The 26203-nt window shown below is 44.2% G+C and overlaps 2 protein-coding genes across 7 annotated transcripts in view; both read left to right on the top strand.

The window, feature by feature from the left end:
• WNT5B (Wnt family member 5B) overlaps positions 1 to 7122 on the top strand; it is a 67228-nt gene extending 60106 nt beyond the window's left edge. For both annotated transcript variants that reach the window (XM_053942653.1, XM_053942652.1), the window contains exon 5: positions 6566 to 7122. In XM_053942653.1, coding sequence (XP_053798628.1) covers positions 6566 to 7024 — 459 coding nt within the window. In that variant the 3' untranslated portion in view covers positions 7025 to 7122. The remainder of the gene's footprint in view (positions 1 to 6565) is intronic.
• Positions 7123 to 15947: 8825 nt separating this feature from the next.
• ADIPOR2 (adiponectin receptor 2) overlaps positions 15948 to 26203 on the top strand; it is a 45001-nt gene continuing 34745 nt past the window's right edge. For 2 of the 5 annotated variants that reach the window (XM_053942210.1, XM_053942206.1), the window contains exon 1: positions 16192 to 16378. The gene's annotated coding sequence lies outside the window, so the exon portion shown is untranslated. Of the gene's footprint in view, positions 16035 to 16191; positions 16379 to 25092; positions 25157 to 26203 lie in introns of those variants that run through there. The other 3 variants (XM_053942209.1, XM_053942207.1, XM_053942208.1) reach the window with 3 other exon arrangements.

The following is a 26203-nucleotide window of genomic DNA, read 5'->3' as shown; positions in this document are numbered from 1 at the left end:
TGCATTTTTGTGAATGTTACAGATGATGTTGACAGTACTCCAGTTTTAATGTCAGGCTTCCATTGCCAGCTAAAGCCAGTGAATTTTGGGGTCTGTTGAGATACTGTATGGCACTCATATGTAGACATTTAAGCCCTTTCCAAATAAATTAGGTGCTTTTGGGGCCCATTTTTAAGGTTTATGTCTAAGAAATTAGCTTCCCGGAGCTCTGAGAGTAACACGCTGGTGGTGAAAAGAAGAATCTTTTGGCACATAGAGTTGTCTTCTACTGCCATCATTTAGCTTTTCGGGAATATAAGGCCAGGAACCTGGCTATCTCTGAAACTCAGGCCTTGTTCAGTTACCCTGGCACTGGGCACAATAAATAGTTTGCATTTAGGTGGCAAGCATTTTCTGAGAAGATTCACAATTTTGATCTGAGAACCCCTAGGGATGGAGAATCCATCACTTCCCTTTGTAGTATGATAGCAGCATTAATGACTGTTTCAACTCTGAACCTAATTATCATTTGAATTTATCTGACACCGGCTTCCAGTCAGTTATTTTTCTGACTTTTACAGTTAAATCCAAAAATATCTTAGTAATCAGAATTTCCTTGGCATACAAGTATTTATCTACTGTAATTTATTCACCATTCTTTCTTGACAAACTAGATTGAGCACTGAAGACTCTCTCACTTTCAGAGGTTCTCATCAGCCACCAAATCATTTTGCTGTCACTTTAGTGTACCATTTCCAGTTTTCCCATACCCCTTTTGCATGCATTCAGTGTATGCACTTCTGCTGTTCACACAATTCCTCTGTCTGTGATTAATAGCCTGGAAGGTGTAGCATCATTCATATGCAGTGCAGCTGTGTAATCCTGCCTCTTTCCAAAAGTAGAACAGGAATACTAACTTGAACATTTGTGCATTTTCCCCAGGGTGTTTTAAATTTTTATCATTCTTCCCTAGAAGTAAGCTTTTCAAAGGTTATTTTTATTTCTAATTCATGTTAAAAAATCCCATTAAGTGTACTTAGTCTTGCTCTTCTGCACATTCCTAACTAATATCCTTAGTTTCCTTATCAATTTTCTGCCCTTTCTTACTTCTAATTGTTACTGAATTATCTCTCCCTTTCCCTTGGATGTCTGTCTTTTCTGCATGTAATTTCAGCTTCGCTTTGACACCAAAGATGGTTTGTTCCATTTTTTTGTTTGTGAAATCGGTGTGTCAGGTTGAAGCATTGCAAGTACTTCATGGTTCTTTTGCAAAACCAAATTGGGGTAAATTTGCAGTAGGTGAAAAACTGGACTTGAAAGCTGTATAACTCACTGAGCTTTGGGTTTGGATTTTTTTGGGGGGGTTTTTTTTTTTTTTTTTTGTTTTGTTTTTTTTTTTTTTTTGGCTTGGATGGACAGAGGCTTTGCATTTGCTTAGAAATGGGGGGTGTGTGTGGTGGAGTAGTAGCCTGAATGTGACATTCTTTTCTGCATTACTTGCTTTGGACATCCTACATATCTGGAGCATGAACTTGTACCACAAATGAATACCCTGCCTAAAGCAAGGAGTGAACATGAGACTCCAACAGCCTTGAGGGGTCCAGAGACAGAGTATGGCCCCTCATCTGAGGTGCCAGGTGAACTGCAGTAACACAGATTAAATTAACATAAATCATTTTAGATTAGATTAAATTAAAGTATAAACCAGTGTGTAATTAAGCTTGTGGATTAAAAAAAAAAAAAACAAAAACACAAACAAAACAAAAAAAAACCTGATAAACTAAGGGAGCTGGTTAATAAGCTCAGCTCAGAAACTGGATGTGGAGGAGGTCTGGAACTTTTTCAAGTCCAAGATGCTAAAGCCATTACAACTCTGCATGCCAACAAGAGAAAAAAGGTTGTAGGAAGAATATCCAGACCTCACTGAATGAATAATTGCCACAGAGAAGCTGTTAGAAATAGATCAAGAGCCTACTAACAATGGAGGGAAAAAAAAAAGAAGAGCAAATAAATAATTAAAAGCTCTGTCGTAGCGGTCAAGAAGTGTAAAGAGGAGGTGAGAACAGTAAAAATCATGCTGAGTCAGACCTTGAAAAGGCTAATAAAATAAACAGCAAAGGTTTTCTAAACTTTGCACACTGGAGGAGTTTGGAGGAAGGGAGACAGCCAGTGAGAATGGGGCTGAGTCTAAAGGCAGAGAAGTTTTGGTATCCAAAGTGAGTTATTGCTTTGCCTGGGTCTTCGAGTTGGGGTGGGGGGCACTGGATATCTCAGAGGAAAATAGGAAATAATTTGAGAAGACTTTTTCAAAGGTTGATCACACAGTCATTTAGAACATCACTGGCTTGCTAAAAGCAGACTAGATCTGATAGGTCGTATTTATGTCAACTTGTGTGAAACATTTGAGGTACTTCCTCCATGGGAAATTCTTGGTTAAACTGGAAAATGTAAGGAAATTTGCAGTAGCTATGAGATGGACAAAACACTGGTTCAAGGAAAGATGTCAGTAAGTTGTGTGAAAGAATGTAGCTTGATTTTGATGGAGTTTGATTAGCAGGGCTCATCAAGGACCTGCCCTTAGGATTTTTGTTTCTGAGCCTCAACACGAGTGTTAGGAATGGGCTGATGAGCTTTGCTCTTGATGCAAAGGTGGCAGGTATTATGACTACAGAGGAGAATCTGAATTTTGTACAGCAGCTAATGACACTCAGTAAAACAACATTAAGACCATCATTTGAGGCCTTGCATGAAATACATCTTTAGTCATTAGGAAAAAAGTAGGAAAGAATTGGTCACAGCAGTCGGCTGCAAATGACTGCAGATGTAATATGGCTTGGAAGGTGGTAAATATCCTGTAACACACTAGACATAAGTCTTTTTATACAACATGGGGGAATACTAATGCCATGTATTAAGCTCTCGTGAGGCCCCAAAGTATTGTGTGTTCTCATATTCCCAAGTAAAATGACCTCAGACTAGAAAAGCTTGTTAGGGCTGACCCAAGGGAGAGGAATCTTTTCTTAAGAAAGTGTGCTAGAGCAGCTTGCCATATTTAGCCTAGTAAAGTGAAAGTGGAGAGAGGATATGACTGAAGTCTGTGTTTGTGGGAGAAATAATAGGGAAGGAAAAGTACTTTTTAAGCAAAAGGCCAATTTGGCACAATAGCAAATGGGCATAAAGTAAATACATATAGGCTGGAAATCAGAAAAAGATATTTTATTGTTGGAATGGCAATCAGAATAATGGTGGCTGAAAACCTAATTGCTTTTAAAAGGGCATCCTATGCATTTAGGGAAAATGTTACTTGAAGCAGTGCCTACAATAGCAAGACAGCCTACTTTATAACCCAGGAGGTCCTGTCTAGTCCTGCATTCCTAAACTTCTGAGATACTGGTTTTGTAAGTAAGAAGGTGCATATGTAACTCCTCATTCCCAGAACTTTATGCTGGAAGAAAGGACTGCTGGATACTCAGCAGTGAGCACTGCAGAGTGACCACCAGCTGCCACCCCACTGCAGCCTTGCCCTGCTTTCACAGCCAGGGATTCAGCTGATACCTTCTGATTTTTGGCATGTCCCTTCACTCAGTTTGCTATGAATGAGAAAGTTCTCCTTGAATCCTGAGGAGCTCTGGTGGCAGGAGAGAGGATTGTCCCTTCTCTCTGTGGTTCTCAGAAGGAGCTGGGGGGGGGGGGGGGACAGGAGGGAATCAGAGGTTTTTTTATCTTTCAGGCAGTCCTGACCCCGTCACCCCTTCACTCCACATCGTAGTCCTTGTGGTGCTGGCTTCTGGCTTTATTGCTTCTGTTTGTTTGTCTTTGGCTGTTATCTCAATATGTCCTTTCCTTCCATCTGTCTTTTCTTCCAGTTGGTCTCCATTACCCTCTCTTATTGCCCCCCTTCCTTATCTGTCTCTCTGTCTGGCAGGCTGTGGCAGTCCGTCCTCCCACACTGTTTACTCAGTCAGCATATGGCAGCCCTCAGTCATCAGTCACTCCAGCCACTGCCTGAAGAGCCTGGAAGGGGGTCTGGTTAATTGACCACATAGGAATTGCCCATTAATTCTCCTCCTGCTCCCATTCCTGCACAAAATTGGAAGAGAACTTGGGCTTATGGGAAGGGGCTTTAAGCCCTTCCATTAGAGGCATTTTCAGCCTGTTTAAGTTGCATGGCCATCGGTCAGCTCCTGCCCTCAGAACTGCATGTGGGGTCTGTTATTCGCTACCTTGACCCGAGCCTGGTCGGAGAGGAATTCTCCAATTTCCTTTGCTTTCTCCTCATCTGGGCAGTGAAGGGGGAGAGTGGGAGAGTGATTTAGCAGCTGAAGCTATGGTTGGCTCCACAGCACATGGGTGGTGGGAGCTGTGGGGGGCTGAGTGGCACCGTGCTCACCTGTGATCATTGGTGGCACTCACCTTCCCCAGAACAGCTACTGCCCACATGGGCCAGATGTTTTGAGCATCAGTTGCCTAAAGCTAAGTCAGAGTGAACTCATTCCCACGACATTAACTGAAAGGGATTGAGTTGCAGTGTTTTTCTAAAGGAACAAAGCCCAGGATTAGGAAGAATCATAATACTTTACAAAAACACATGCAAGGGCAAGGGAGGCATGAGTGGCCTGGGATTTGACAGAACCATAACCAAGAAGTGCTAACACAGGCTTATAACAAGCAGGCTGGCAGTGTAGTGAGGATATAGTAAGTGTCTGGCGCTCAGGAAATTTAGCTGTAGCCTGTCTGGTCATAGTACAGCAGGAATCCTTAAGTAACGGTGTGGTTGGTCCTCTGCACTTGTAGTTTGATCCAAGACAAGTGCTTAACTCCCAGCTTGTAGCTGTTACATTGCACCGTGAGGGATTGCCTTGGTAAATCGAGCTCTGAGGAGCAGAACTAAAGCTTTTCTGTTATAAGGGCTCACTCCATTGACTTTCTCAGGAGCTGGATTGGCCTCCATGTGATTTAGCCATTAAGCCAAATTGAATCTTCACTAGCTGTCAAAAGCACTAGACATTAGCTAGGCAAGGAGCAACCAGTTGTTGTGGGAGAACTCTGACCTCTCCCTGCTGGTCCAGAACGTTGTTGTAGGCAGAAGGTTTTGCTTGCAGTATGCTCAATTGCCTTAATCATCTTGGCACGTGAAAGCAGGGAGCTGGGAAGCTTTCTTCTGTGTCAGTGAGTGAGGCAAAAAAGAAACCTCTGTGTTTGGCTGCTTTTTTTCAGCAGAAAACCTGGCTGGAAGACACATCGCCATCTCTTTCAGAGCGCCCTGTTTTGTTCTCATGTTCCTTGCTTTCCCCCACCAGACACAGCTGGTGGTAATTTTGCAGCTGATGCCAAACATCTCTGCTTGGCATGCAGGATCTGGCAAAAGCACTGCAGGATGGTCTTGGGAGAGCAGATGTGAGCCTGATGCTGAGAGGATGATGAGCCAAGGGCTGGGGGTTAAGCTGCTGTAACACAGAGTGGCTCTGATGGTGAGGGAGTGCCCAGCTCTTGCTTTGCAAGCTCTGTCAGTGCCTGAGAGCTGACAGGAGCTCACGTGGCATTGCACTTTTGTACCTGTGTCTGAAATGAATGGGAAGAACAAACCCAACCTGCATTTCAGTCTTGTTTCCTTGGGTTTTTTTTTTGTTTCTCAGTATTTCTCTCACCTCCCAGCTAGCGTGGGGAGGAAAAGAGTAAACACCATTTCCCTTCACATCCCGTGCTCTCTCTGATGAGGGTTTCACACTCTGAATTTTCAAGACTCTTTGTAAACTTTGATGCTGGATTTCCAGGGGTGTGATGCATCTGCAGCCCCCGCAGGCTCCTGAAAATGTAACTGGAAGTGTCTGGGAAAAGACAGCACGGGAAGCTTGCGTGTGCTGTTGAAATCCTGGCTGTTCTGCCTGGCGACAGCCGTGCTAGTGGAGGGAGCCGGGCAGGAGATGGCGCAGGAACACAGCGAGCGCTCCCGGCTCAGCCCTGCGCTGCCAGGGATGCCTGGGGAGCACCTCGAGCTGCCTTCCAGGGAGATGTGTCCCTCTGGGCACCACCAGCCCCTCTGCCTCTCTCTGGACACTGCCCCTGGATGAGCTCCTCTCGGGGGAGATGACGGGAAAAGGTCTGTGGATTTGTTTCCAAAGGATGCAGATGTATCCCTGTAACGATAGCGTTGGTTCCTGGTGAGGGTAGTAGGAAATGGGCTGGTTCCCAGGTGTTCCCTTTCTGCAGCACTGAATGGGAGCAACATGCCACACCACGTGAGGTGGGGAATTTCCAGAGCCCACACAAAGAGGGCTCCTTCTCTTTTTCTCCTGATCTTGACCCTGCTGTCAAGCCAGAAATCTGCCAGAGGGAAAGAAGGTGGGGTGAGCCAAGTCGTGTTTGCAGGCAGGGTGACCAGAAATAGAAATTCTTAGGGAACGGGAACACAGCAGTCGCAACAGGGGGAGGAGAAGACCTTTGTCTCCTCTGAAGGGCGAAACAACAGAAATTGCGGGATAATCAAAGCAGTTCTGAAAGCGCGATGAATTCGTTGTAATTAAGCCAGCTGCCAGTGCAGCAGGAATAAACACAGCTCTGCCTGATTGCATTTCTTTCCCCACAGGCCGTGTACAAGCTGGCAGACGTAGCCTGCAAGTGCCACGGCGTGTCGGGCTCGTGCAGCCTCAAGACCTGCTGGCTGCAGCTGGCCGACTTCCGCAAGGTGGGCGACCTGCTGAAGGAGAAGTACGACAGCGCCGCGGCCATGAGGATCAGCCGCAAGGGCAAGCTGGAGCTGGTGAACAACCGCTTCAACATGCCCACGCAGGAGGACCTGGTCTACGTGGACCCCAGCCCGGACTATTGCCTCCGCAACGAGACCACGGGCTCGCTGGGCACCCAGGGCAGGCTGTGCAACAAGACCTCGGAGGGCATGGACGGCTGCGAGCTGATGTGCTGCGGACGGGGCTACGACCAGTTCAAGAGCGTGCAGGTGGAGCGCTGCCACTGCAAGTTCCACTGGTGCTGTTATGTCAAGTGTAAAAAGTGCACAGAGATCGTTGACCAGTATGTCTGTAAATGAAAGGAGCTGCCAAAGCAACAAATCTATATTATATAAATCTATATAAATATATTTTATATTTGTATAAATAAACAGATTATAATAATTAAAGAAGCTTATTTAAGAGACATTTTCGTTTTGAAATTTCCCCCGTCAGGCCAGCTAATTTGACATTCCTTCAGTTCTGCTGGGGAATCTGTCTTTGGGTGCATCTCGCCTCGGATGTTTCAGTCAGGGTGAAGAAGCTGAGGAGGTGCTGGCAAAGCACACCAGCATGTGCTCTTTCATTACAGAAAGAAAGCCAGTGAGAAGAAGAGGAGTGGGTTCTTTCTTCTCTCTGATCAGTAAATCCCAGCATTTTGGAATAGTTACTGCACACTGGAAATTACAGCCAGACATGGGTGAGTCCTAGTTATTCAGATTTCAAATCCTGCACTGGGAAATTTGGAACTGATTCTTGGTCCCTCTAAAGGGCTTTGTCACATTAGAGGGAAGGTTAGCTAAGGCTATGTGAGCATGGCTTAAAATCCACAGTCTTGTAAACCATTCCTGGATGCTCCCCAGACCACAGTGGGGTAGAGGAAAGTTCACAGCCTGCTGTTGTGAGGAAGGAAGGTTCAACCTGTGGCTGACCAGTGCACAGCCTGGGAGTGCCCATGAAGCCAGCACCTGGCTCTTCTGTACCACCTGGGCCAAGGGAAATCTGCCCAGCTCAAACCACATGGCTGTGTGTGTGAGGGATTTTTTTTTTTTTCTTTTCCTTTAAATCCCATACTGAAACTTAATTTTTCAATAGAGAGGAAAAGCTGCCAGTGCCAGGGATGTTTGCAGAGGATATTTTGTCAGTGGAAAGAAGTGTTGCACACACACACACATGCTCATAGCTGCACTCCTCATCCTGCTGCCCGTTCTCCTCTCTGAAGTGGCTGCAGGTGGTCACCTTGTTCAGCTCTATTAAATCCTCATCACCAGCCCAGTTGTATAGTTTCTCTTAAACATTAAATGCCCCTCAGTGACATTTCTTTCCCTCTGTTATTTGTGCATATGTCTGTTTTATTCTTTTGGTGAAGTTCTTTTATTTTGCTGTTCTGTGTTTCAGAGGGCAGGGGCTGTGCTCTTCCCTGGCATAAGCTAACCACAGGAACATTTGCTCCCAGGCTGTGGGTGTGTGATCTCTGTGTTTTTCCTTTGTAATAAAACTGTACCAGGGCAGAAGGCATTACCAAAGTCTGCTAATCAGTCTTACCACATTGGGCTTTTAGTACAATCCAATTCATAAAGCAGGGAGCAAATGCTGTTTCTAGCACAAGACATTTCCTGTACCTCTCAGCATCTGTAGAGTTCATTTGCAGTCAGAACAATCAAGAGAAGCCAATTCCCAAAATATAAGGGTTTGCTAATATACATCCGCTTTGTTACTGACACCGCAAGGGTGTTGGCTTTTTTTTCCCTGTAAATTTTAAAATGCTTAAAATATGCCAATAAGCAATGAGCCAGTCATGAAGATTATTGTTTTTATATTAAACCTCTGTTTCTTATAAAACATTGCAGTTTTACAGATTCCACCATTTCAACCACCAGAGAACAATTTATATGTACCTTTCATATTTCAAATATTTGAGGACTCCAGAAAAGCAGAAGGAAGAGAAATTATGCTTAATAATTAGGAACTGTTGTTTTTTTTAAACCAATGTGTCCAGTTTTTATTTTATTTTTTTTAAATCCAACAGGCAATATATTTGCTGGCATCCCAGAATGCAGTTTTTTTGGAATATAAACAGTGGTCTAGATTTACTTTATTATATAAAATCCAAAGCCAGTGGTATTGTAATTCAAAGTAACGGAAATAGTTTTCCATGCATGGAAAAAATGTGAGTGCAGTGGCCTGATCCAACTTCCATTAAACTTCAGTGAGAGTTGGACTGAGCCCAAAATCGGATCGAATGTGTGAGCTATTCACTCCTGGGATACTCTGTTTCTACCCCTGTAATAAAATTTGCTCTACCTTAGATACATCTGAAAAAGACCTTTCCTCCCACCGCCCTCACCTCATGTTCTTGTCCATCCTTATTGCATCAGTGCTTGAAGGTGTCAGCTCTTTGTATATGACACCCTCAGGCATTGTTAAAGTGTCTACCAGTTCAAAATTACTTCATCTGGCCTTTCTGATAAAGACCACACATTTTAGGGAGTCACAGCTCTCCTTGCGGTTTGGCACCACAATTAATTTTGTGGGTGTAAACAACTCTGGGAGCGGAAAAGTTGGCATTGTTAGGGCTGCTATTCATCTGGGTGATCCTGGATGTGTCCTTCTTTTTCCACCTAAAATGTTGTCTGGATAGAAAAAAATATGTTTTTTGGCCTTTTGTCCCAGCATTCCAGACCTCTGGCAGGCTGGTTTGAGCCAGCAGTTCCTATTGGACTGGGACCATATAGTGATAGGAGAGAAGTGACCATTAGATTTCTTTCCTCCCTCTTTTTTTTCATAAGACCCAGGTTTCAGTATTTCAGATTTTCTGGGAATTTTGTGTTCAAAAATTTGATCCCACTAAACTCCAGCTTCAAACTTAATTTCAATGGCACTCACACATAAAAGCACCTCCAGAGGATGGTAGTATGTATAAAGTAAGAAAACAGCCAGACTGGCTTGATGCAAATCCAAAGGAAGTCAAACAGAAAGCTGCAGCAGGACTGCTTCTTTCCCATGGAAGGAGAAAGTGGTGGATTTTAAGTTGTGCCTTGTTTGATGCACAAAGTGATAGAAAGGGGTGTGGTGGGGCTGGGAGCTAAGCGTAACTCTGAGCTCTGCTGATAATCTGCTTTGTAATTTTCAAACGGGTTCTTAATTTCTTTGCATTTTAGCCTCCAGCCTCCTTCTGTATAAAATAAGGAGCAGGATACCTCCTTTTTCTGTAAAGATCTTTGCGAAATATGGCTGAAAAAAAGTTTAATTGAAGGCCGAGGTTCTCTGCTCATTAAGTCTGGCAGGCAGGCAGCTGTATCATTGTGTGGGGACACTCAATTCGGCACAGAGAGGCTCAGCAGCACCTTGCAGGGTCGGAGGTGGTTGCTGGGGGGCTCAGCAGGAGCCTCGGAGGGTCTGCAGCAGCAAAGCATTACTCTGGCACAATGCTGGAGGCAGGACTGTGCTACAAAAGAGAGGTCAACTCCGGGCTTGTTTATTTATGGGTATTGAAGATCTTGTAGCTAAAGTAAGGCTTAGAGAGGTCAGCCTGGTTTCTGCCTGCTCAAATTCTGTTTGCAGTTTCATATGGATAAGATACTCAGTACACTGTTATATACTGTGGTCTGGTAACTGCCTGCCACATTCCAACCCTGAAGTTGCTGCACTTCAAGGCTGATAGAATGGCCACCCTTAAGTCATGTAAAACTACAATATTTTGGGCTTAAAGACACTATGCAAATATAACGTTACTGCAAGGCAGTGAACATGGGCTCCTAAACGGAGCAGAACAGGATGCAAATCTGTCATCATTTTCCATCTGGCAACTACTGCCTAAGTTCTAGTGGGAATGAATGAGGCCTCAGTATGCTCTCCTGCAAGGTAAGCTAAGCAAGAGCTGATCCCAGAACAGAAACTTTCAGTTGATATTAATCATGCTACAAAGAAGGTGGCAGATTTGTGAGAAAATTTAAATGAACCTTTTAACACTGCTGAACTTCAGGCCACTTGAACCATTTGGAGGTTCCCATTCTTTGTCCCCAAAAAGTCTGTGCCTGCTTAGAGCTCTGTAGCAGAGTGGCCTTTTGCAATTCAGGAAACAGTCACACTGAATCCAGACATGCAGCATTGGTGTAACTTCTACTTTCTATATGGACCAAAGTTAGTTCCCTATGGACCCTGAGAAAGCAAAAGTGAAGCAGTTCTTGTTCGATCATAGGAAATCAAACATGTGGGAGTCTCTCTCTTTGCACTTGACTCCATCAAGAGAGAATCCTAGTAGGTTCAAATTACACTGTGGGAGCAATTCCTCATCACCTGTGGCTACAGAAATATAGACAGTATTTTCATCTGCTGACACAGCCACAGAACATCCCAAGGAGACCTTGGGAAATACCTTCCAGTAACTACAGGGCATGTCTCAAGTGTCTGTCACGAGGCTTTTCCAGAATCAGCTGCTTATATGGTCATTAACTTTCATTTAGCTTTTGTTTAACTCTATTTCAGGTTAAATAGTTTCTAGCAGATATTCTGTGAAGTGAAATTCACTGAAGGGCAGGCTGTGAAGGAACTGTCATAGGACAGACTCACAGCAGATGTGAACAAAATATCAGATCCCCTTCTTCTCACAGGCGGACTCTGGCTATGTCTAAGCCCTTGGACACAGAGATGCATCCCATCTCCTTGGTGCAGATGTGTATCCTGGCCAGCTTCTAACTCCCTGGCACCAACACTGCGTGTGCAAAGGCTTGTGGATGCAGAGACTGTCGAGTGGGTAGCCTGTCCCAGCTCCAGGCTTTGGGACTGGGCCACCTCCTGAGCATACCAGCCCTGAAGTCTAAATATAACCAGCTGAAAGATAAGCAAAGGTTAGATTTCTGTGCCCAACAGAACACGTACCAGAAAGGACAAAAAGAATCATGATCAGCAGTTGTGGATCCCTAAATAATAAACCCCACAGTATGATACAATGATCACAGCATGCTCATGGCCTCCATCCATCAGTCTTCTCCTGCAGGACCTGAAGCTGTTATTATACTTCCTTGTTTCTTAGCTCTGTTTAAATAACAGTTGAATTTTTTTTTTTTTAAATTAGAATTCAAAAAGGTATGACCTACATGATAGCATTTCCTTGAAGACAGAGGGAAAAGGGGAGCAAACAGGGTCAGGAGTTCGCCCTGTGAGTAGTGATAAAGTGCAGCAGCCATAAAAAGAACTACTCAATACTGCCCTGTGACACTCGAGTTGGACACCTGCCCTAAGTGTCACAGTTTCCTCTCCATGTTATCCACCCAATGCAAGCTGGCTCTGATGCCTCCCCAACCTCCAGTACTGGCAACAGTTCCAGCTGTTTGGAATGTGGTGGGTGCAGCAGTCTTCAGCAGCGTGACTGAGAGGAGAGGGTGGGGCCCTTGGTGATTTGGGAGGAGAGGAAGACTCTGAGAAGGTAAGAAATACAAAGAGAGTGAGCAGACGCTGCTTTGCTGGGAGGTTGCAGTGCCTCCCCCAGGCCCTTTTCCCATCGGTGCTGCCACAGGGTGCTAGCTGTCCTGGGGACTTCAGAAGGGAGCTGCTCAGGGATGTTTGCCAACAGAGATGAAGCAGTTAAAAGGCTTGCAGCAGTAACACACGTCCTGAAAAAAAAAAAAAAAAAAAAGAGAAAAAAGGTCCAGGCTCTTCCTTACCCTAAGGCAGTTTTATTCTGAATCATCATTTGTCTTGTGGCTCTTCCTAGAGTGCCATATCGCTGTGTCAGCCCTTCACAAGACTCCCAAAACATTGAGATTATGAGGGATGGGCTGGATGGGGCATTAACATGCAAGGACAACACTGCCTTTCAGGGGAAAAAATTGAAAATATGTGGGGGTAGACCCAGTGTTGGAGCTAATTGTAACCTCCACAGCCTCAAGGAACTGCACAAGTATTTAGCATCTACTTGGCCTGAGCAAACATCTAGACCAATTTTTTAGAGCGGCAGCTCTCTGCAATTCACTGTGATGATTTTGGCTGGTCTCAGTTTCATTTGCCACAGACAGATTTGTTTTCTCTTGCTCGGGAACAACAGAGTTAACCAGTAATGACCTGCCAACTTGCACAAATCACAGGGCTGTGTATATAGGACAAACACATTCTGAAGGAATTAAGGCAATGAACATTGTATTACTGCTACATTTTCTAGGAATCATCTGCGAATGCCCAGGCAGTACATAACTCTGTTTTTGAAAATGTCTTCTACTGTATTGCAGGGCACAGCTTTGGTTTTTGATTTCCAGGCTCTTGAACCAGAATAAACTACCCAAATTCATTTTATTTAATATTTCTTGAATCAGTATTCCTATCTCATTTTCCCTCTTAATTGGCTGCATACACGTTGAGTTATGGTGACAGGAAATGACAGATGAAAATGACATGCAGCTTTTACATATATTTTTCGTCAATGAAGCTCAAAATATTTTTAAATCATTAGCGCCATTTTACAGAAAAAATCCTGAAAGACAGGGCAGGAAATACTTCATCTGACAGGCACGGGGTGGAGCTGGAGCAGCCACTGCAGCTGCTGCTCCCCGGGCTGCTGCCCAACGGCTGTCAAAATACATTTTGATTGATGAGAGAAGCCGTAAGTATGTGTAAGAGTGCAACTGTAATGTTCAGTAACAACCTTGCTCCCTTCACAATAACAAAAACTTTGATGAATGTGTGAGATGGGACATATTTTAAAGGAGACAATAGCAAATCATAGTTTTATAAACAGAGTTTTAAGGAGTGGGCAGGATGTATTTATTGTTTGTGGGTATTAGGGATCAAAACAACTCAAATATTAATTTATAGGGATAATTTTGCTTCCTTTAACTATCTCATTCGCAGTCAGTGGATTGAGCTAGAATTTCTGGGTGTGGGGACAAGTGTATTGATTGGAGTGTGGCTCAGCAAAGCACTAAAGTACATAGAGCCACACAAATTACAGACAGGCTCTCCAAATCATCCAGTTATTCTCCCTGGCAATTGCTAAGATTGTCCTCTAACAGAGTGGTGTTCCCTTCGTGTTTTGACTGGTCTCACTGTAAAACATGCAGGTGTAGGGTTTCCACCACGTTCCCCAAGGACACTGTTTTGGGAGGTGAAATCTCCACGTCACAGAGGTTTTCCTGCTGCTCAGCCAACACTTCCCATTTCTTAACAGGGCAAGTTCTTGTTCTCTTTGGTGCTCCCCCTCCATGCCTCCGCACCAGACACAGGTGTCTGGGTCCTGTCACATGAGCAGGGCTCCCCAGGTGCCTCCTGCGACACCAGGCCTGGGAACACTGCCTGGTTTTCATCATCCTTCTGGTCTGGTACCAGCTGTGGCCTCCCTGCCCGGTGCCATGTCGGGAGCAGGCAGACCAGCCTGTCCAGTGAGGCCTCTTCCCCCTCCTGCAGCTGCCCTGGACACAGGGGATGACCACACCAAAGAATCACAGACTGGGTCAGGCTGGAATGCACCACAGTGGGTCATCGGCTCCCACCTCCCTGCTCGAGCAGGGCAATCCCAGAGCATGGGAGTACACAGAGCATCTGTGTCCAGATGGTTCTGGAATATCTCCCTAAAGGGGGATTTCACACCCTCTCTGGACATTCTGTTCCAGTGCATGGTCACTTGTACAGTAAAGAAGTTGTTGCTCATATTCAGGTGGAATTTCCTGTGCGTCAGTGTCTGCCCATTACCTCTTGTCCTATTGCCTGGCATCACTGAGAAGAGCCTGGCTCCATCCTCTTGGCACCCCCATTCAGAAACATTCAGACTCCCATTCAGGTCCCCTCCCAATGTTCTCTTCTAGTGAGAAAAAAAAAAAAAAATTAGATCTCAACTATCATTTTAACAGAGCTAAGGAACAAGACATTTTAGTAACAGCTTCAGGTCCTGCAGGAGAAGACTGATGGATGGAGGCCATGAGCATGATATGATCATTGTATTATAATAGGAGGTTTATTATTGTTATTTGGGGATTTACAACTGCTGATCATGAGCCTTTTTCTCCTTTCTGGAACGTGTTCTGTCGGACACTTTCCCCACAGTGAGTTGTGTGGATGGCTCTGGGCTGTTCCCACAGGTGGCCTCCCGGCCATGGGAGTGCTGGGGTTTCCCCTGACGCTGATTCCAAGAGGAGAGGGTGACACTCTGCCGCCTGCTCAGGGCACACAGGAAGCCCTGAAAAAGGGAACCCCCCTCCAGCCTGAAGGCCATCGCTGGGGGCTGGAAACTCCATTCTTTGCCAATCCCTTCCGTTCTGTGGCTACAACAGTCCCATGCAGTGATACAGGCTGGGGACAGAGCGGTTGGAAAGCCAGCTGGAAAAGGACCTGGGAGTGTTGGTCGGCAACCAGCTGAACATAAGCCAGCAGTGTGCCCAGGTGGCCAAGAAAGCCAATGGCATCCTGGCCTGTATCAAGAAGATCGTGGCCAGCAGGACCAGGGCAGTGATTGTCCCCCTGTGCACTGCCTGGTTTTCATCATGTAAAGAGCCATAAGGTCTCCCCTGAGACCACTGGTGAGGCCACACCTCGAGTGCTGTGTCCAGTTCTGGGCCCTTCGGTTCAGGAAGAACTTTTTGGTGCTAGAGCAAGTCCATACTAAAGCAATGAAACTGGTGAAGGGTCTGGACACGTTTTACAAGGAGTAGCTGAGGGAGCTGGGGCTGTTTGCCTGTAGTAAAGGAGGCTCAGGGGAGACCTTACGGCGCTTTACAAGGCCCTGACAGGAGGGCGCAGCCAGGTGGGGGTCTGGCTCTTCTCCCAGGCAACAGCGACAGGACGAGAGCACATAGTCTTAAAGTGGGCCAGCTGAAGGCTTAGGTTGGACATCAGGAACAACTTATTTCCAGAAGAAGAAATGCGCTGCCCAGGGAAGCGAGGGCGTCACCGTCCCTGGAGGTGTTTACGGGAAGAGCGGACACCGCACTCAGTGCCCTGGTCTAGCCAACACGGCGGAGTCTGGCCACAGGCCGGACCCGGTATCTCAGAACTCTTTCCCCACCGATTCCAGGAACCCGTTCCCGTGAGGGAGGGGGACGACCCCGGCTCGGGGCCCCGCTCCGCTCTCGGTGCGGCTGCGCGCCCGCGGCGCCGCCTCCCTCCGTGAGCGGGCCGGGCCGGGCCGGGCCCGCTGCGCGTCCTTCCGGGCCCGGGCGCGCAGCCGCGGCGGCGCGTCCCGCATTGGCGGCGGCGGCCTCGTGCGATGGTGACGCCGTAGGGCCGGAGGAGGCGGCGGCCGGGCCGGGCGGGCGGCGGCGGCGGCGGCGGCGGCAGCGGCGGCCGCGGGACGGGGGCGGCGGCGGCGGCGGCAGCGGCAGCACCTCCGCCGGCCGTTGCCAGGTGAGCGAGCGCCGGGGAGCCGCGGCCCCGCTGCGCGCCGCGGGGCCTGCGCGGCCCGGCCGCCGCCCGCGGGGCCGGGGCTCCCCGCCCGGGCGTGCGGCCGCTCTTCGGGGCGGCGGGAGGGACTCGCGGCGGGCGGGCGGGCGGCCTGCGCTGGCCGTGCTGCCGGCGGGGCGGGGAGCGGAGGCGGGCGGAGGGCGCTGTCCGCGCCGGGCTAGGCCCTGCGGGCGAGCGGAGCCCGCGGTCAGCGAGTTCGCTCGGGGGCACGGCGGAGCACCGGGGAATCGCCGGCTGCCGGAGGAGGCTTTAGGCCAGTGGAGCGCTCTAAGTGGGTCAAGAGCACCGTAAGTGGGTCTTGTTTATAGCCCTCCGTGCACTTGTTGCTTGTCAGGCAGGGAAATCTGCTGCTGTGCCTGAAATCTTCTTACGGAGGCAATATAAGTAATAATTCCTCCGCTTGCACAGTATGGTAACCCTTTTTGACAGCAGAGTGTTTTTAAGTGCTTATCTTTATAAACACTGGAGTTACCAACAGTAGATAACGTAATATAAATATTTCATATTAGGGTGACCACAGTTTGGATATTCTTAAGTGGCATCAGAAGAAACTTTTAAAAAAGTTTTGTTGGTTTTTTTTTTTTTGTTTTCCTGAGAGAATCAGGTATTCATCTCTTGTTTGCTTGGGATGTACAACAAAGACGTTGAAACATATGGTAATCGCCTGGAAAACAAAGAAGAGATGACAGCTGTTGTTCTTTTCTGTTTTCAAGCAGTGTTACTTTCTTCTTGTGTTTGTCTTAGCCTTACAAGTCAGTTGATTTTGTGGCTTCAGTAGATGTGTGGGCATTTGTTTTGCGAAAACCATTAATATTAAATGATAACTTTTTTTTTGTCATTCGGACTTTGTGTATGTAAACTGTTATGCACTTGTCCCACAGCAGAAAAGCTTTTAGATGTTACCTCTTTTTTAAAGAAGCTCTGTGTTCTTCATGCAGCATTGAACTTTTGCACGCAGCTGAATTGTCTTGTGTATCACAGCCATGTGTTGTGTATTTTTAAAAATTGATCGAATTTTATGAAACTGGTCAGACCCTTCTTGGCATAATCTGGTTTCGAGTTGATGTCTTAGAGTGTAATTTAAACTCCTGTTTTCACTCCCTTGCTCTAGTCAGTGTCAGAGAGTATCGAATTTCTGCCTTCATCCTGGCTTTGGTCTTCACAGGTCTGTTCTGGAAGTCAGTGAAAAGCTGTGTGCTGCACAGCACTCAGAATTGTAAAAATCCTCAGATTTCAGAGTCCTTTTTGTAGTATTTCAGTGTGGAGGTGCTTGTTTGCTGCGGAACCTTATTGGGACTACTTCTGATTTGTGGTAGCTGCTGTAACAGAGGAAAATATGTTTGTGATCAACAAAAGTAGGTGTTGTGTCTTGGAGTTATGGGGGCAGCAGGATCATGAAACATGTCCAGTTTTCCTTGTTATCTTTGGCTGTGACCTAGCCTTGTTTATAGGAGAAAGGAAGTTTGTGTTTTGAGCTCGTTTTTTTCTTTTCCTGTAGGGTTGCCAGCCAGTTGCAGTTAAGAAGATTTCCTGCTGTGGTGCTTGCATTATAGGGATAGCATATTAATAATGTGTGAACTTCATCTGTTATGTGACACTTAAACCTATATTAAGACTATAAGTGTGCCTTAGTAGGCAACTTAAAAGAAGGTCATGGTTGTGTTGGAAGTGTAAGATTAGTTGATACAATACAGAAATTATTCCCTTGTCTGAGCTGACAGCTAAACACAGTTGTGAATAAGGTTGTTGGCAGCTTTGCTGTGAAAGCCATGGAGGATAGCTGCTAATGTGGAAAACTGAATCAGAAGTAGTGATGGAGGAGCTAAAAGCTGCATCCCAACCTAGCCCAGGTTTTCAAAATGATGCTTTCTGAGTGTAAATCAGATCTGAAAACATAATGTGGTGTGAAGGACAAGAGTGTATTTTTGGCGTACTTCAAGCAAAACTTTTCATGGTGAAAATTTCTCCAACAGATTCTTATATGTTACATGTATATTCTCAAATATAGATTTAAAATGCCATGGGTATAGAAGCTTAAATTGTCTTAAAGAAACAAGAGAGCCAGACCCGTGGGGTTTTCCATCACCCCCATACCCCAGTCTTTGCCCTAATGGACTTGAATCAGTGCTGTTGAGCTGGTGACATTGCTATGAGTATGGCAAGTGGCTAGTGAGCAGTGGTTTTGGCAATGTGGATGAGATTCAGACTGAAAGCCTGACTCCTGGACACAGGATTAGAAGACTGAGCTTTGGAAAGCCTGTGCTTGCTCTAGGCAAGCGTTCCTGTAGATCTGGGATGAAGGAAAATTAATGGGAATTGGCGGGGCATGTAATGCCAGTGATTTTAATGTTGGGGTCTCTGCTGTTATCTCATGTCTTCAGTTGCATGTTCAAGGAGCTGTGTCAAGCATTCATGTACGAAAGATACTCAATATTAGGCACTAAAAATTTTACAAGTTTTACAGGTTTTGGATTGCATAACCATATTGTCCAAGCCACTGTGCAAAGCAGCAAGGCTTGCTTTCATCAGTGGACATGCTGCTTGTGCGTGAGGAAAATCTTGATAAGGAAACTTCAGGAGGTCGTTGGATTATTATGCCATCAGCAATTCAAATCCTTGAACAGAAGTAGTTCTGAAATGGAAATAGCAGTTTTGAGTATTTATGATTTGAAAGTGTCTGTCTGAGTCATTCAGTGAATTTTCTGACAGACGGTGTTGGTAGATTTGAAAAGACGTTACACAAGATAATGGTGGTGATTATGAAAAAGTATTTGGGACAGTGTTTAAGGGGAGGACTATTAAACTATTGTTTTCTGATAGAACTTGTTTTAAATGCCTTGTCTTTTTACAAGACTTATATCAGCTGGTTGTCCTTAACATGGTGTCTGCCTCTGCTTTTTAAAGCACTCTGTCAAGAGAAGTTTAACAAAGAAACTGGTCTTCAAAAATTAAGAATATGGAAACAAATAAGATTCTAGTTATGATTCTTTAGGAAACTGATTTCTGAAAACATTTTAAACTTTCATTTGTTTATTTGAATATGCTCCTACTACTGGAACATTTGAGTTTTGAAGTAGGATGCTGCAGATCAGTGTGTAAGCTAATAAGAAGCAGGAGGCGAGTTGTTTTCACATAGTTGCTGTTACATTGCTTTGAAGAGAACAACCTCCTGCCTTCTGGGTTGTGGAGTGTGAGATGCAGACTTTTACCATCATGTAACTGTAAAATTGAACTTGCCCAGTGATTACATATATTTTTCAGAAAGTTTGTCTCAATGATTTGACATAAAAAATATAATCTTAGTCCAGCTTGACGACGAACCTCAAGGTTCCCTTTCAGGACAGAGTGACAGACTTTTCCAGAGGGCTGCTCACCACGTTGGCATGTGGCAGGTGGTGAGGTGATAAGCAGGCAGCCTCTCTGAGGAAAGGAGGTACCACACAGCTTATGCTTGATTTGAGAAATAGCAAAGAACTTGAAGTGAGCTGCTAGAATTAAGGTGCTTAGAAATATGAAAAGCAAATATTATATGTCTAAATAGTATTTTGCTTTCTGATTGAACATGATTACTCATGTATTCTGGAGTTGCAGGTCTCTGCTGCTCTGTTGGTGGAGGAGAGGGTCTCTCTTTCTGACCAGGCAGGATTCTTTGGACTTCTGTGAACTGCATGTGTGTCAGTGATTTTGGGACATCTCAGGGCTGTCCTGTGGTTAAATTGACTGCAGAAAGGGGTCTTCAAACATATAGGTGGATGTAAATTTCCCAGGACACATAATTGTTAGTGTAGAAAAATTTGCTGCGTGGTTCAGATGGATTTCAATAGCTGTGAAAATGCAGTGCAGTCTGCTGGGATGTGCCAGCTGCTGTAGCACTCTGTGATCAGGACTAATTAAGCCCTTGTGAGAACAGAAAATAGTCAGGCACTATTTACAGGAGGAAAGTGTTGGAACAGGCAGAGCTGTAATCATTTGCTGTGAGGTACCTTTAGACAGCAGTAGGCAAGAGAGTAGACAATTTACTTGCAGAATGGGCTGAAAGTCATATCTGAATACTCAAAGTGGGTATTTCAGTGTTCTGCCAGCACATCTAAGTGCATTGCAAACCTGCTACAGGAAAGGCTACTTCCTTTTTTTGCCCTGTTTTATTCTCTTCTTTCTGCTAGTATTTTCTCTCAAAATGCTAAATGTTCATGTTTCTCACCTAATGGTGAAAACCAAAGGTACACCAGCTATAGATGCCATAATGTTACAATGTTGCCTGCATTTGAATAGATCCTGTAAGAGTCCAGCTGTCTACCAGAGTGGTTTGTTGTTGTGAAATGGTTGTTTTTCTGAGGGTATCTGTGATCATCTGCATATATTCAAAGATTAGGTGTCACTAGGCTGCTTTATCACAAGTACGCCAAAGCAATTTCTCACATCTGTTAATCTAGTTTTCCTCCTTGTCTTAACCAAAATAAATGCTCTTTTTCCCCAGCATGTTGGTTCCATCTGCTTAGAGGATTGCAGAGTCTGCCATTGTTTGTTTGAAGCCAAGGTCAATTGTGGTACTCGGTTTAGGTTTAGAGGATGACAGTTTATGTGCTGTGGAATTTTTTAGGAAATCACTGGATGTGTTAGGCAGTTCTACAACTTTTAGATAAGGGTCATTTTGCTGGTAGGAGCCTTTAGTGGGCTTTTCTCTGTTTTAATGACAGCATTCTGGCGAGGTTCCTGTTTTAGCTCCTTACTGATGGATGTTTTTTTACTTGTCAAGTTTGATTTTTCTCAAAATGTTGTCATAAGTGTGTGTTAGTAAATTAGATGTTTATGGATATTTGAATAACAGGCTGTTCCTTGAGGGAATGAGCCATGGGCCTTCCTGCTATAGGAAATATTTTCTTCATGTAATTCCACAGACTTCAGTGAAGGCCCTTACATGTGCTCCTTTGATTTCTTGTTCAGACTGTTTGGTAGGTGATACTAGATTTTGGGAGGTGTAACCATGGAAGAACTTCAAGATCACACATGTCTGTACATTGCTTCTGTTTTTTGTAAAATGCAGAACTTGTGATGGAAATGAGATCGTTGAAGAGAAGCAGTAAAAGCTGTCTTTTGACAGCAAATACCAACTCTGGCTACTTAGATTAAATCTGAATGGCAAAATTCTTCTGGCTGGTGGTAAAATTCCATAGGTTAATCTTTAACTGTTGCTTGTACTAGAACTGTATCCGTATCTCCCAGACAGCAGTGGGAGCTGTTTGAAAAAGCCATTCAGTGCAAAGGTAAGTGTAGCTGAGACTGACTATATGTCAGTCCTGAGAGTCCTGGCAGGCTTTTAGCTGCAGGGAAAGGGATTTCAGCATTTGGAACAAGGAAGTGGCTGGCTAGTAGGATTTAGGATGAAGAGTCACATGCTTTTCGGTGTCTCTCAGCTGACAGCTTAGGTATGGTTTTGTCATGAAGAATGCTGCATTGCATTTCCTGGTGGGCTGCTCCTGTGACTGAGCAGTTGCCATTCCCAGGTGTAAACTGAAGGTTTCACTTTTTCTGTTTTCTTCCCTAATGCTTTAATTTATGTGTTGGTCTCCATGGCTGGTGGAATTTGTGGGCATGTATTAGTTAGACAAATACTAAAGCTGTGGAGATAAGTTAGTGGTGGTGGAATCTGGTACTTCCAGACATTATGAGATGATACAGCCAATTTGCTTGTGAAGAACAATGTGCTTTGCAAATTGTGTTAGTTTAGGAATTATTTATGTGTCTGTGTATTCTCTAGAATGGCATATGGCATTGCAAGGCTGGTCACAGCAATGTTGCGCTGTTCTCAGTATTAATCTTTTAGGCAAATAGTTTTTTGTTTTAATGGAACATGGTTGTATAAATAAAAGTAAGAGCCTATTCATAATTTTTATTAAAGTAGTTATGTGACAAAGTGCCAACTATTGGCTTTCTGCCTGCTGTACCTTCAGTGGGGAACAAAATGGATTATTTTCTGAGGTGAGTGTTCTGAGAGTTGAGAAAAGCATAACAAAGTCAACAAAAGCTTTACTTAGTGGTTTTCTGACCTTTATGTGCTCCAGGCTAGAAGGAGGATGCTGAAAAAGGCTTGTGTCATGGTTATCTTAATATCCGTGGTTAAGTGCAACTGCTCTTTGACTTCCTGCTCTGTGACGTTTTAATAATTGGCAACCATGTGAAATCTGCAGCTTTACAGAAATAGTTCAATAATAGATGTCTTATAAAAATCCTTTCCTTTTTACGAGCTTCACTAATGTGGGGAAGGAAGTTGCTAGGTATCTTAGACTTGATTTGTAAGGTGTTTCTCAAGGGGCAATTTTCAAATACATTTTTGGTATAGAAGAGGAAATTTAAATATAAATATTATTTAAATATAAATACATACCAATTATTTGTTCTCTTTTTAGACCATCCCCCAGAAATACAGAGTATGATTTGCTAAAGCCTCATTTTTCTCTGTTAGGATTTTTCATAGGTGTTTCTTCTGGTGTTTTTATATCAACCAGGACTGTAAAGAAAGAAGGTCAGTAATAAAATGTTTAAACTTCCTGGGTTACAAAAGAAGTCTTTGATTCAGTAGGAAGTGACTTGTTGCTACACTATCTGAGGAGATGTCCATTGGTTTTAGTTACTTTGTCTGTAAAACTCTTCTAATTTAGCCTTAAACCTCTGCTTTAGAGTTTAAGGGTAGGATGTATTCTGTCTTGAAGTCAAACCCAATTTTAAGTTCAGCTTATCCTTGATGGACAGCAAAGAGAAGCTGACCAGGTTTCAGAGCCTGTTACATCCTGTTTGTGTCCCAAACAGCCAAGCAGCGCGTGATGCTGTTGAAAATGCCAGTTGTGTCAACGGATTTGGAAGGACTTCAGGGTACGGGTCAGTGTGGGCAAAGGGAGGTGATGTACGGGACTGTTGGAGATAATACTCCACAATCTCAAGTGCTCAGATAAGGTCAGGGTTGATGTAGCAGTGCAGCTCTGCAGGACTCTGAATAACCAGGACACGTGTTGGGTTGGGGGCAGCAGAGCCTTAAAATGCTGTTGGAAAGGTGGTACAAGATGCTCTCAAAGCACATTAGTTTTTCATTCCTTCATGTAAGCCCTTTCCAGCTGACTTTTTCTGGACCAGTTAACTGGATCAAACAGCCCCTTATTTCACATCACAGTAAAGTCATTGTGAGAAACAAAGCATGATCGCAGAACCCATGACTGTTTTCCTCTGAAAACTCATGTCTTGGCTCTGCTTCAATAGTTCATTATTGTACAAGTGCCTGAGGGCTTATCTGCCTGCAAGACTCACATGAGTGTTTTTTTGTAGGCTTAGGCCATCCTTGAAAAGGCACAATTCCACATTCCTGTTCTTTTAGCAGTAAGTGTGATGTGTCCAGTAGTTCTTGTACTACCACCAGAAATTACATTTTGAGAAACTATCACATGTAGACATTAAAACTTCCTTAAAGCTCAGTGCTTTCTTCTTGAAGATTCTGTTTTGAGGTAACACTTTCTCATTTCAAGCTGAAGGGACTCATGAATTGGACAGTAATGGAAGTAATGTCTTTGTAATAAATGAACAGTTCATAAGCATGTTATTTGTTACAACATTCAGAGTCACAGGTAACAGTGGTGGTATTTGGGGTTGACCAAAGCATAGTTGCATAATTCCTATCGTAGAATGACATTTAGTCATGCTAATGATGGAGCAATTGAGAATTGCTGGCACTTAAAATTAATTACTAGGCAAACATAAAAAGGAAAGGTGGGGGATATACTCATTGCTGCTGCTTGCATCGGTGACTGCTTCTTCAGGGGATGTGACAGGTAATAGACCAGTACCAATATATTGTGCTACTTATGGCGATCCAGTTGCTAAGCAAACATGCAGGATGTGTATGTTACAACTGCTTCTCTTCAGGGATTGTGCAACAGTCTTTATTCATCTTTGAACCTTTGATTTGTTTGTACTGAAATCTTGGATCGTCTGGTAAGTTGTCTGGAGAATTGATTATATTAGGAAGCAAGTGGTCTGCTAGTGAAAACCAGTTCTGCTTTCTGTTGGAAATGTTGAATAAGGAAGCCATGCAGCTGGGGAGGTTTTAAACTGTTGGATGTAAGGCTTTGTATAGAAATATTACCAGCACTCGCTGTACATAATGTAGTGTGTGTAATGTTGGAGCCAGATTTTCTGTCTGGTGTACTACTTGCAGTATGGATGAAGTAGGTTGTATAAATTACAAGCCTTCCCTCCTCCACTGAAGTGCAGTGAATGTCAGATTGAAGCTGTCATGCTGGTGCTTTACAGCTCCAGTGACACAGGATCCTAAGATAAACTCAGCCTTCATTTAGGGAAATTTTTAGGCTTTAACAACATGCCATGAATTGAAGCAGAGAAAATGGAAATGGATTACAGGAAGTCTTCTGTGTTCCTTGCTGTTTTCGTGTTATAGTATTTATGTCGTAGAGGATCTCTCCCAAGCTCTGATTTCAAACTCCCATGTGGACCAAAACCAACATTTTATATGGCTTGACAAAGGTCCCTTTTCACTAACTTCAAGTGACCTGAGGCAGATTAACATGCAGATTAATGTATTTGACAGTAATAAATCAGCTTTAACAAGTACCGAGAAAGAGATTTGTTTGGCAGAGAGTTTGGATAAGATATGGTATTTGGAGTTGAGTTGAACATTTTGTAGAGAATGATATAGTGGAGATGGTTGAAAATTTCCTGCTTTCCTTGGTTTTGTGCTGATGCATCTTTATGCAATTTAGCTGTAACTGTGGAGTTTAAGTCAAAGTTATCTGGGTGAGTGAGCCTACAGAAATGGAAGGGTGTTAATTTAGATGAATGCATGCATTTTGTCATCCAGTGTGATGTAAATGTTCATGAGCTGCTGTGTAGGACACATACTCTTTGGATTTTTTTCCCTCTCTATGTAAATTCATTATGTAGTTTTTTGTTTTCTTGGAGAAACAGCTTTCATGTTGATTACACATCTTTCTTGTAGGAATCTTGGACTGTAACCTTCCCAAGCTTGAATACAAACACCAAGAACCAGGGAGGAATTTGAGGTGAGAGAAATTGATCTGTGCTGCCTCAAAGGTAGCACAGCTGTTTGTCAAGAGAGAGCTGGTGTGTTGGGGAAAATGATTGCAGTGGTTAAGATAGCTGCTGTGTGTTACTCCACGTGGAAGGTACAAGATCGGTCTGTTTTGAAGTTCTGTGTTGTATTTCTCAGAAATGAGGCTTACGATAAATTTGAATGTTTCTGTAACAGGGTGACAGTGTGACAAGTGGGGCTTCCAGATTGGAGTTGATTGTTGAGGTGAGCTGCAGGAGACTATAAGCCAGTCAGAGACAGGACTGGAATATGTCATTCTTTTCCCCTTCAGGAGGAAAACGGTAGCAATGAATTTTTGAAGAGTTTATTTTGGTTTTTGTTTTTTTTTTTTTTTTTCAGTTTTATCAGGTTTTTTTTTGTTTGTTTGTTTTTTTCTTTTGAATGAGGTAGCATTTTTTGTTAGTTTTTCTTTTCTATTTGCACCTACTGTTCTGACTTTCATCAATGGAAATCAGTGACATCAAATTGCTGTGTGACAGTTTAAACACTATCCCTGAAAGAAGTTAAAAATCATAGTTAACAGATTTTATCTGATCTGTGTGTAAGAACAAAAATTGGGGCATAATGAGTGTTTTGATTTCTTTTAAGTCACTGGGAAAAAGCAAGTTAATTTCATTGAAACTTGGAATTCCAGGAGAGCTTTAACATAAGCTAGTAAAACTATCTCTGGCTCAGGATTCTGCCTTCATTGTGGAGTTGCTGCTTAGGTTTCTGCCTCCTGAGACTCTCTGAGCACCCTCTTGTGTGTAATCCAGGCAGGCTGTGTGATACTCACCCTGCCTCCAAGCCCTGCTGCAGAAACATTGTTATGTTCTTGTGCTTCACTTGCTCAGTTTTCTTGCCCCATACTAAAAGTGGCAAGAGCTCCCTGAAGCAGAGAGACCAAGGAGCTTTGGGCTGGTTGTGCTCAGCAGGCTGTGTGTGTCACTGGTGCTGAGGTGTGGGGAGTATGAGAGCTGTGCCTGGCACGGATCACTGGTGAGTCCCTGGCTGCAGG

The sequence above is a fragment of the Vidua chalybeata genome, chromosome 5 (assembly GCF_026979565.1).
Source record: "Vidua chalybeata isolate OUT-0048 chromosome 5, bVidCha1 merged haplotype, whole genome shotgun sequence".
Classification (NCBI taxonomy): domain Eukaryota; kingdom Metazoa; phylum Chordata; class Aves; order Passeriformes; family Viduidae; genus Vidua; species Vidua chalybeata.
This window is presented reverse-complemented; position numbering and strand designations above follow the sequence as displayed.